The 12,277-nt window shown below is 38.3% G+C and overlaps 1 protein-coding gene across 1 annotated transcript in view; it reads right to left on the bottom strand.

The window, feature by feature from the left end:
- Nucleotides 1–491: 491 nt before the first annotated feature.
- polr3b (polymerase (RNA) III (DNA directed) polypeptide B) overlaps nt 492–12,277 on the bottom strand; it is a 30,740-nt gene continuing 18,954 nt past the window's right edge. The window contains exons 21-28 of the mRNA XM_065283400.1: nt 11,899–12,057; nt 11,683–11,800; nt 11,434–11,576; nt 5,931–6,034; nt 4,901–5,067; nt 3,763–3,876; nt 3,145–3,318; nt 492–630 (exon numbers count right to left, since the gene is read on the bottom strand). Coding sequence (XP_065139472.1) covers nt 501–630; nt 3,145–3,318; nt 3,763–3,876; nt 4,901–5,067; nt 5,931–6,034; nt 11,434–11,576; nt 11,683–11,800; nt 11,899–12,057 — 1,109 coding nt within the window. The 3' untranslated portion in view covers nt 492–500. The remainder of the gene's footprint in view (nt 631–3,144; nt 3,319–3,762; nt 3,877–4,900; nt 5,068–5,930; nt 6,035–11,433; nt 11,577–11,682; nt 11,801–11,898; nt 12,058–12,277) is intronic.

Raw genomic sequence — 12,277 nt, 5'->3', positions numbered from 1 at the left:
ATTAGTGTAAAAAAAGCAAAGTGGGAAGGTGGTCAATGTAACAACAAGCTCCTTTCTGCTGTCACTGTTGTCACATTAACACTTAATTATGATTGCTCAATGCTCAACCCCCCCCCAACATTTCCTCATGATCTCTCTTAACAAGCGGTTTGTCACTCAACATAAAAACGACTTGTATGATTTACATTTGCAATTTATTAGGTTTTTGTAAAGAAAACTTACTTTTAGGCTAAACTGAGCCCTTTTTTCACAGCAAACGGTTTTAATGAAAATGCCATTCATTCCCAAACAAACAAACAAACAAACAAAAATTCTGACGTAGATTCTTTTAAATTAAGATTTCGTTATCTTTTTGTCAAGATATGTTGAACAAAGTAGAACCACATAGACGTGGTTGCATGATTATCAAAATCCTTGAATTTAGGTTCAAACAACATCCAGTCCATAAGGTTATACTGTATCGCTCCTCTGTATGTAAAGTTCTGTTGAGTCTGCTGTATTCACTCATTGTAGGGAGCAAGTTTTAGGCGAGGGATGATGTTCATGGACTGAAGCTCCTGGAAGAGCAGTTTGCAGGCATATGGGATTCGAAGAGATGAAACATGGCAAGACGACTTGCAATAATGGCACCTGCAAAGAAGAGACAAGGAAAGATGCATCAGCAGAAAATCCCTTGCATGTTAATTCTGGTAATCTTTACTATAGTTATTGGTTAACACATCTATATGCATTTGGGAAAATTTATTTATCCTAAGTATAAATCATTTAACTAAATAACATTTACAGGGTTCCCACACTTTAGTTACCTTCAAATTCAAGGACCTTTCAAGGACTTTCCAGGTCCAATACCCTAAAATTCAAGGAATAAATATGCGGACACATTTCAAGTGAGAGCAAGGTTACAACGTGTTACCTTTAAAGATACATTGTTACAGTTCCCTTTAGAGGGAACTCGCGCTGTGCCACTGGGGTGACACCTCCAGAAGTAAGTGCGTCTGAATGTGTATATCAAATTCAACAAATGGTGAGGCTTAACGACAAAGACAGGGTGATGCGGGAGCAGGAAGTATATTGCTATCTGAAATATTGCCAGAGATGGCGTTACAGGGACGCAGGACGTATGGAAAGGGAGACGCAGCGTGTCGTTCCCTTCTCAGGGAACAACAGTTACATACGTAACCAGAGACGTTTTTATGTGTCAAACAAAACTATGCAAAAAAGCAAGGGAATAATATGGATTTTTTTCAGAAAACTTCTTGCATAAAATAGATTCAAGCACTTTCAATGACCTGTATCTATGTATGTATATTTTCAATAACTTCCCAGGGCCTTGAATTCCCCCCCCCAGATTCACAAACTTTCAAGGCTCTTAAGGACCCGTGGGAACCCTGCATTTACATTTATGTTTTTATCCAAAGTTACATTTTATCAGTATGTGTTTCCTGGTTATCGAACCCACAACCTTTGGGCTGCAAAAGCAAAGCTTTAGCAGGTAATGTACAGAAATTCTGCTGAGCTATAGAAATACTATTAACTAGGGATGTGACGAGATCTCGTGCGACGAGATCTCGCGATATTAAATGTGTATCGCGAGATTAAGTGTGTCTCGCGAGATTTCTTGTGTAAGTGAAATTCTGGCCGTTTCTCAAAAAAAAAGGCTGCATCCTTCGGAGGTCGCATTTTTAAACTGCATTTACTTCATAAAGACTGTCTTTTTAGAGACTAACAATTATAAAGTTTAATAATAATTTAGTTAATCGCAAATTGTTGTAATATGCTCACGACTTGCGAATGTAATGCTCAGTTAATGATCTGAAATAAACCTTAATGACGTATGCAGCCTGCATATGCGACCTCCGGAGGAGGCAGTTGCAGGCGCCTTTTTTAAATGATATTCTATGGGCATGGAGCGTTTGCGCGCTGTTTATGCGCGCTGAGCGCCTTGCGGTTTTTGCCGGCGGCCGCAGCACGCGCCTTTGAAGGAACGCTGAGAGCGGAGAAGCGCCCGACGTCATTCGCGTCTTTCCATTGTCCACTCGAATGAGTGGAGATGCGGGCCTTACGTTGTGGTGAGGGAAGTTTACAGTTGCTTTGAAGAACCGGACTCCACTCGCTCACTCTCTCCTGCGTGTTTGTGCACCTCTCACCCTCAAACAAGGTCAGATCAAGCATTCTCTTTTTAAAGTTTCTGCTAATATGACAGTCAACAGCAAAAGAGCGCACGCTTCAATATTTGATTGACAAGACAGCTGACTAGGTGGTTGCCTAGCAATATTAAAAGCCGCGTCGACACGCACTGCTCTTTTTTTTTTAAAGGCAGTGCGTCGCGCCTTGCGTTTCCAAGCGTTTAAAGCGTGGTTGGTATAATTAGCCTCTTACAGTGCATGCATTATATTCTGTCTTTTACTGCATTTGCTTTTTTGTTTGGGTTTCCAATAATGTTCGTTTGGGAGCTCGTATGAAGTCTGAGACGTGTTGTGTTTTTCTGTAGATCAGTGTCAGATGTGAAGTCTCAGCAGATTAAACCATCACAGAGTTTACATGATTTAATGTCTGCATGTTCATTTCTATTGTAAGAAATGGACGTATATTAAATATTCAAATGGATTTAAACATTGTTTGGCTAAAAAATAAGCGTTTTTGTTCCGTCTAAAGTGAAAGTGAAAGTGAAGATAGCATCCGAGACGAGTCTACTATCGCCCCCTGCAGGCATTTGTTATAATATATACATAATGCTATTTATTTATAGACCACAAATGTAATGTGTTTGTTAATGTAATGTTGTTTAATGTAACTTGGTTTTAATACTTTATTGAACCAATTATTATTGCATCTTCGTTATTATGTAATTTTAAAGGCTACTGCTCACTTGGGTCTATTTTTATTACCCAAAAATAACAAATTACTTCATTATCAGTTAGTAAAATAATTGTTAGGGGCAGTCCTTGATTAGTTAAAACATTTAAAAATAACATGATTTCAGTTTCTTATTTATTTTATCATCGAGGGTTTCTTAAAAAGTGTAAAAATATCGTCTCGTCTCGTTCTCGTGAACCCAATCTCGTGTCTCGTCTCGTCTCGTGGATTAAGTGTCTCGTCACACCCCTACTATTAACAGTGTATAAATGTGTATATTTTACTGACCATCCTGAATATCCCAGCAAGCCACACTGTCCACACACATCCACTTCAAAAGCATCACTGGAGATCATGAGTCGCTCAAGCAGTAGCATACTGGCCCCATAACCAATGAGACAATCTCTCTCCATCTCCCCCAAACGTAGACCACCATCCCTGGATCGACCCTCCGTAGGCTGCCTGTGATATATTAATGCAACATTTTGAGCTTTTATCTGGTTTAATGAAGTAAATAAATTATGAATATCCTGTGGTGCGATATTGCAGCATTTAAATGATAATTGCCTTTATACCACTGGGCAGTTGAATGCTTTATTCTGATTGGTTGAGAAGGTATTGGCAGGTATGCATTATTTTTTGATAACCGCACACCTAAGTTGTCAAATGTCTTAAAATGACCACCAGAACGATATTTGTGGTAACAGTAGTATAAGCGGAATAATTGACTCCTTTGAATTATGTAAAAATAATGCACACCTGCGGTTTATGCATTACCTTCGACTAATTTAATGGCCCGTTGTCAATGATTCCTTACATAAACAACATAGTTCATCTTCACTGTAGATATACAAGAACGAATTAACTACAGATATAGCAAACAAGGTGAAAAAAAATCTTTCTTACCTAGTAAGCACCGCTCGGGGACCACGTGCTCGAGCATGCATTTTATCTAGCACCATGTGTTTCAGTTTCTGATAATAAACTGGACCAAAGTAGATATAGGCTTCCAGAGGCTCTCTGAAGGAAAAACAGCAAAAACAAATGAAATTTGTAGGATTTCAAGGAGATGTATTTGAGTGTAACAAGCTAACATTTGAGCAGCAATGCATCTTGGAAAAAAATACTTCAAGTACTTTCACCACAAAACTACCACAATATGAACTCGTTCCCCGCAATTGACGAGTTATCACGTCAATTAAGAGAAAACACTTCCATGCTAATGATGAGTTTTTACTGCAATCCATATTTCTGCTATTATCCACCAGGTGGCGCTCTTACTTAAACCTGGAAGTCTTCCGTTAGGCCAAACAGTTCAAACTAGGGATGCATAATGATTAATCGCGATGAACAGAATAAAAGTTTTTGTTTACATCATATATATGTGTGTGTGAATTGTGTATAATAACTTTGTATAGATAAATGCACACACATGCATGTATATATTTAAGAAATGTTTACATGTGTATATACATTTCTATATTTATGTATATTTATGTTAATACTTAATATATAAACATATATTTTTTCTTAAAATTATACATGCATGTGTGCATATTTATATATACAAAATTATTATACATGGTTCACACACACATATGATGTAAACAAAAACTTTTATTCTGCTATAGATAATTGTTATGCATACCAAGTTCAAACTCCATGTATGTTTTGATCATCACTCTGAATCTGATCTTTATCAAAATTCCTTCACAAAAACTGAATTATCCCAGCTTTTTGTTCAAAATTTTATATTTTTTAAGGAACCTACCCATATTTGAGAGGTGATAAAAAGAGAACAAATAAAGGTAGGATGAAACTTTTTTATTGAAAGCAGAGGGTCTGTTCTTTAATTTGATATATTGAATGTTTATATATTTAAAGAAGAACACTTTCTGGAAGGCATTCAACTTTTGTGAAAATCATACAAAATACTGGCATGGAAAGAGTTAAAAGAAATTGAAATCATAAAACTTGATAACTCCAAAGCCAAAAGAATTTTGTCCATTGTTAGTGTATAACTGCAAAAACATCATCTCTTTACCCTGTGATGCCAGAGGTGACATAATCCTTGCCCTGGTAATTGTATCCATAGCGGATAAGATCCTCACACACGTCCTTCACTTTACTGCCCCCGAAAGCAGTGCCATAGTGAAAACGGCCATCCAGCACCCCTGCTTTACCAGCCAGCAGCTCGATCAGCTTCCCAACCTAATACACAACAAACAGGGTTTATTTTGGTCATTTATTTGTTTGGTTTTTATGAACAGTTAATTATGTGATGCACACTTGTTGGTTTCTCCATTATAACTTCCAGCCAAAAAAATACTATGTGATCACAAAATAGCAGATTTTCTAATAGAAAGTGTTTTTTCACTTCCTGACACTGCAGCTGGTGAAAATGAGTGTGAGATCATGTTGAGGTCTCGCACCATTGCGCGACAGTGGCCTTTAGAGAGGTCAATCAAAGAAAGGGCCGGAAGATCTTTGACCCCGTCTGTCATTGAGAGGAATCTTTTTTCGGCTGAAACTATTTCCTATACGACGGCCTGCTGTGTGCACCCAAACACAGAGGTCAAAATTAGCAACAGTGGGGGAATAAAAGTTTCTGTAGGCTTTCTGGTGCTGATGTTAGAACTGCTGTAGTTTATTTAGCACAGAGGTCTCCAACGGTTTTGTGAACAAGGGCTACCACAAGGGATAAAACAATCTGAGGGCTACTTTTTTGTTTTACTTGTTATTTACTTGATATTTTATTTTAGTGGATATTTTTTATTATCGTTTAAAATGTTAACATACATAAAAGAAGCCAAGCTAATATAACAAATAAATATAACAATTGAGACTATTAATATAATGTGCTTTCACGGGCAACTCACAGACTCTGTGAAATATTTCAATCCTTTCTCTAGTAAACAGGAAAGGGTTTTAAAAACACATGAGTGCATTCATGAAACACCATCAAAATATCCAAAAATCTCAAAAGCCCTACAGGGGCTATTATGCAGTTGCTTATCTTCAAAAACAAAATGATTATAAGATAAAGGTCATTATCTGATGAGGGAGGGTCTTACAGTCATTCTGGAGGGATAACCATGAGGATTCATGATGATGTCCGGGCAAATACCAGTGTCACAAAACGGCATGTCCTCTTGTGGAACGATCAGGCCACACACACCTATCACACAATACAGATGAAATATCATTATACAAATCCAAAATTACTTCAATAACAGCACAACGTTTTCAATGAAACTTCCATAAAAACAAAATTTACTAAGGGTTACAGAATCAAAGACATTCCTCTATTTCATAAAGGCGACATGGCATACCATACATCTTATTTGGCAGTTCTTGCAGATTAAAAAAAGCTTAACTTAATATTTTTCATTAAATAAACAAAAACATTCTTATCTAATTATCCAATCTTAACCAGTTATCTTGTTTTTTATTCAATAATGTCACCAAATAGCACACCTTAAAATGTAATTTGAGCAATTTTGTTGGTCCACCATCACAAACAAATGGTAGATATGAAAGTGTCAGGACTATGTAACTTTCATCTAGTCCAAATGTCTACAAAGCAGGCATATTTAGGACTGGTGAAGTGGAACCATTGGAAATTCAGACTGCAAAAAAGAAGTAAAGACTGAAAGAAGTGGTCCAAAGAGTGTAAATGTTTGCCCAAGAGCTCCTCACTCTTCTCGCAGCCAGAGCAAACACATTATTGGACCATTTGCAAGTGATAAAAAGAAAAAGAACAGGGGCAGGAAGTGAGCAGAGGTGCTTAGCTGGACAGTAAGAAGGGGATTATAAACCCATAGTTTCCCTTTACCATAGAGAGCACAATGAGAGGTTCAAATCAGGAGAGGAATACACCCATATGCATAAGAAAAATGTAGGCTTCAATAATATAACATGACTAAATTAACTGTATATTTATTTAATTTAGGAAACAGTATGGAAACAACTGGAATCACATTTAAAGCACTCAGAACACACGCCGTTTCTGCTTATCTCATGTAAATATTTAGTACAGTACCGTGTTTTCCTGACTATAAGTCACATCATTCAAAAATGCTTTGTGAGATGAAATAACATATATAAAAGTCGCAGTGGACTATACGTCGCATTTATTTAAAAATTATTTTACAAAATCCAAGCCCAAGAACAGACATTTAATCTGGAATGGCAAGTTATTCGACTAAACAATAGCACAGAACAGCAAGATGAATAGGTGTCTGTACGTTAACGTAATATTTTCAGTTTTTACACTATACACAATAGCATACTGAACATATCTGGAAGGTTAAATAGGCTAAATTAACCGAACAAAGTCAATGAGCATCAAGTTCGCATGCTCGTCATTCCACATCACTGAATTAATTGAATTACATTAACACAGGAGCACCATATGGCGGACTCTCACGGCTGTGGATGGTAATGTTGTCTCTAGCCTCATAAATGTCAAAATTAATTCAAACTGACTTACAAGGCGCACCTGATAATAAGACGCAGCACCAGCCAAATTATGGAAAAAACGCAACTTATAAACCGGAAAATACGGTAGTACACCCTTCATATCTCCGAAGAGTTTAGTTTTATCAGATTTATAAAAGACAGATCAGCTCTAGCAAATGTTTCCAGAAAATCACGTCCGCCTTGGGGTGTACTGCGGGAATAGGGTATCACAAGCAAGCAACACACACAAACCCACTATCACTGGATAACTTATGATTCACTAAATGTTCAAGTCATTTACATTATATGCACTTAGGCGTCGGATAAACAAACTATATCCATCGTTTCCATAAGGCTGGCTTACTTGGAAAGCTGAACAAGGATTTCTTTTTCTTGTATCCAAAAACACACTTCTTATTTCGTGTCATTGTTGACATATAAAAAAAGCTGTCACTTGAAGTGATGCCAGTGACTTATAGCGTCATTGTCATTCTCGCTCTCATGCTGATTGACATCTGGGCATGCTTTTCCAGGGGAATTGCCCATAAAAAGGAATGGTACATAAGGGTACCCACGTTTAAAAAAAAAACTTTCTGAAACTTGTAGGGGCGGCGTGAGTTTGGCCCAGAAATACTCGGTCACAAGCTCCAATGCTTTTTTGACACTTTGCATTAGTTAAAGAGTAACCAAACCCCTGGTCAGAGCCTGACTCCACCCACTGGCAATATTTGAAAAATGCAAAAAAAAGTGGGCAGACCCCAACGGAGATAGAGGGGACAAACTGTACCAAGGGTGTGGTGAGATCGTAACAAGGGCGTGGTTAGCTTGAACCTGCTTACGTCACGTCGAACCACTTGCGTCACGTAGTACCGGTACATCCAATAGGAAAATTCAACTGCAGTAGCCACCGTTCAACCTAAAGAGGGCAGCACTCAGATGTTTTTGCACCATATATTGTAGCATTAAAACACTTTATACCCAAATGTCAAAAAAAGTTCCTCAAATCAATGAACAGCACTAATAAAGCCCCATTCTTACAGATCTTACAAAAAATTGGTTTACAGTTCAGTTACTAGCATAAGGATTACAACTCTTAAACCATCTAAAACCCAACCAAAGTCATTTTTTGTGATTCTGTTTTCTACATAAAATCCTCCTACATAAATGTAAAGAACGTTCTGTAAAGAAAATATAAGTCATGTCAAAGAATAAAATCAATACATGAAATCAAACTTTAATGCACCTAATCTCATTATTAGATTATGAGACTTTAGCCTGGATTTCACAGACGGGCCACAATTTAGTGAATTAAGTAAGGGTTTATACATTTCATAATAAACTTTAACTATAAACTGTTAAACATTTGTCAAATAAACTGACTACACCTTGACAAGCTGAACTTCAGGCAATACATTGTTAAAGTCTGAAAATCTGACTTTTTCCATGTTTAAGTGCTATAATTTAGTCCCCAGTGCAGGGCTCGACATTAAGGCTTGTCCGCTTGTCCGGGACAAGTGAATTTTTTGTAGGACAAGTATAAGAGAAAATTAGTTGTCCGACTGGACAAGTTAAATTTCAAACAATGTTTCTTTACGTTATGTGCCGTTAACGAGAGAGCAGAACGCGCAGCACAAACACAGAGCAGAATATTGAACAGAGCGCGGCGAGCCGACACACACACACGTTTACATGTTAACTGTTTATTGTTACTAAACAAGCAGCGCGCGCATGAAACCTGATCGACGAACACGAAGGGGCGGGAGTCGCGGGACAGCATGGAGTGGAGTGGAGAGTGATGTTTCTTCCGGCTCCGGCGTGAATATAAATGACAGACACTTCAACCGCGTTTTCATCACTGCGTTTTCTCTTCTAAAGTTCGGTAAAAACACATAATGGGCTTAAAATCTTGTTTAAGAATCTGTTTTATAATGAGAATCTCTCTTTCAGCGCGCCTACGTGTGTTTGCGCCGCACGACAGCCGATTTAAATATGACAGAGTTCGTCACTGTACATTAAAAACCCACACGAACATTACAGCGTAAATGCTAGGTTAAGATTGATTTTATATATAACAGATAATCTGGATACATTTACCCTAATAAGTTTTTTAAAACATGGTAATGTTTTAATGTTTTGCTTTAGTGTTTTAATGTCAATCATTGAAATGTGGGAAAAATGAAGAGAAAGGCAGCAGATATAGCATCCTTCTTCAGAAAGAGTAGCATGATGCAGCCAAATGAATCTTAGTAAAATACATTAAAGTAGCCTTCAAAATTCACATGCTTTTCTGGTCTCTATAGTTTTTTCAGCAATGGGAGATATAAATTCTGGTTTCAAAGTAAATTTCAAAAGTTTTATTTGATTAAATAGTTTAAAAACATGGAGGTTGAATTATGACTATAAATTGTATGTTAATCTCAATTCATTTTAATACAAATTAAAGTATTGTAGCAATTGTATTCTGATTAACACACCTATAATACTTAAAAGTATTTAAAGGTTGGATGATAGAGATTTTATATGCCACCCCAGAGTAACTGCTGGTCCCTGCCTGGCCACCCATGAAAATCCCTTGCTAATTAGCAAAACACAAAAAATACATTATATTAAAAATCTTTACCCGGACAAGTGACTTTTGTGCATGGAAAAGTAAAACACAAATTTACTTGTCCAAAGGACAAGTTCCTCAAAAAGTTAATGTCAAGCACTGTAGTGCTTCTATCAACCTAGAAAATGTGAACAAGATCAACCCAGTAACTTTGTTTTGGAGAGAGAGAGTGAGTGAGCGAGAGAGTGAGAGAGTGAGAGAGAGAGAGAGAGAGACTGAGTGAGAGAGAGATTCCCATAGTACACATCCTCTGTGTTGTTTGTTTTATGTGAGATGATAAAAGAGGCATGAAATCAGTAAAGAAAAGCAGGACAGCAGTAAGAGTCCATGGCCCTCCATCACCGGCCGTACAGCCCCAGTGTGGCGGCTTGCACAATAGATCCTGCCAAGACAGCTGTGTGGGTATTAGAGTGTGTATCCGCATGTGTGTGTGTGCGTTTTAGTGTGTTTGGGTCACCGGTAAATAATTAACCTATCGTTCTCCGGTGACCTGATCTTATGAGGCTAGTAGAGGCTGGTCAGGGTAGGGGGTTTAAAATAATTAAGACTAAACTAGTGTGTAACCTACCGAATGCCAATGGCTCCAAACCACCATGGGACGTCTTTAGTGCCCTTTCTTACTACCAAAAAGGTAGCCAAATTTTCTTCTTTCAAGTAAAGCATACCAAACAGACAACTAAAACCTATTATTGCACAAGTAGACGGGCACTAAATGAACCGCCACCAGTATTTCAACACCACATAAAACGAATCACGATTAAATGTCAAGAAAGTCACACACCTCTAAAAAACGCAGCTAAGCTTTTCCAAACAGGGTCGTTTAATAAAAGCCCGCCTCTAAACGCACAAAAGACATTCAAGAGAACGGCACTATCCTTCACAACAATTAGCTGCCTTGTGTTATCCTGGTCTACCGACACTTGCCTGCTTCTTTAAATACCAAAAGCTCCTTTAAAAAGAGCAATAAATAGCATCTCTGGCGGTTTGCGACTAACCCCTCCCTGACCTTTCCTCACCGTCACATCCCGTGATGAGCGCCACTGGACGACCTCCGCTAATGAAATGAGTGAATTATGCATGGCGCCAGTTAACGCTCTGATTGAAACATCATATTGACCAGCTCCAGCTCGCTCAGTGGAGGTGCCCAGAAACAATGGAGGCTGTAAACACTTTTTCCCAGGACTGCGCTGCTGTAATAAATTTGCATAGTCTGGCATGGCACAAAAAGCTAATTAATTGAAAAACAGGCTGGGGAAAGAACGTTGAAGGGGATGGGTGGGCCAAGTGAGACGATATAGCTTGAACACACACACACAAAACGGCATGCATGTGCTACTGAAAGTGTATCCAAACTTGGTCACACACTTCAACAACAAGTGTCTCCCACTTGCATAACAATTATCAAGAGAGTTCCACAGTCTGAATTTTAGGATTTTTGGCTGATGAGAAAGAGAGGATAGTGGCGATTGGCTCATGTCCTGGATAAAACAGGAAAAGGGCTGCGGTACCTTTCTGCCCGTGGCGACTGCTGAACTTGTCTCCTATCTCTGGTCGACGAGTCTGCCTCAGCAGGATCTTAACCAGAAAGGCATCCTCGGCATTGGATGAGATCATTACTTTCTCTATATAGGAGTCTGTCGTTCCTTTGTACCTGTGGAAACAAGAATGAGCCATTTGGGTTTCTTTAAAACAAACAAACAAACAAACAAACAAACAAAAACAATACATTTTTTAGGGAAAAGAACATGGTCTCTTACGAGATTGGCACATCTCTGTACTGTGGTTGACCTGGCTGGGCACTGCCCTCCAGTGGCGTTTGGGTGACAGTGGGCATGGACTTATTCACAAGCACCTGCTTGTTCTCAACCCGTTCACCTACAAGACACAAAACACACAATACCATTACTTAAACATCTATATATAGTTATACCAACATATTCAAGATCAAGCTGAAACAAAATAGCCAGTTTTACCAGGGGAACAGATGCCATCGGCATCCAAGATGCTGTGTCTCCAGATTGGTTTGCGCGTTTCTGCGTCTAGCATCGGACCCATCACCTTGTCAAAAGTTTGGTTAGTGTACCGCCTTAACGTGCACTTAGCATTCTTGTACACCAGACATCTACCAAAGCCTAACAAAAAAGAAACAACAGAAGATGAAAGACATTTGGCATATGCCACAGTGCATAACAAGCTATATTTTAGAAGTATGTGTGTCCTGGGATCAAACCCTACCACCACCAATAAAGTAATGAATGCATTTAAAAACTGGCTTGTAATTTTTCATTTAAAACTTAGCAATGTGCTAGGAATTCAGATTTGTTTACAAAGTGTGTCACATAACAAGGACTT

Source organism: Paramisgurnus dabryanus, chromosome 9 (assembly GCF_030506205.2).
Source record: "Paramisgurnus dabryanus chromosome 9, PD_genome_1.1, whole genome shotgun sequence".
In the NCBI taxonomy this organism is placed as follows: domain Eukaryota; kingdom Metazoa; phylum Chordata; class Actinopteri; order Cypriniformes; family Cobitidae; genus Paramisgurnus; species Paramisgurnus dabryanus.
Note: the sequence above shows the minus strand (reverse complement) of the source record. Positions and strands in the feature narration are given on the sequence as shown.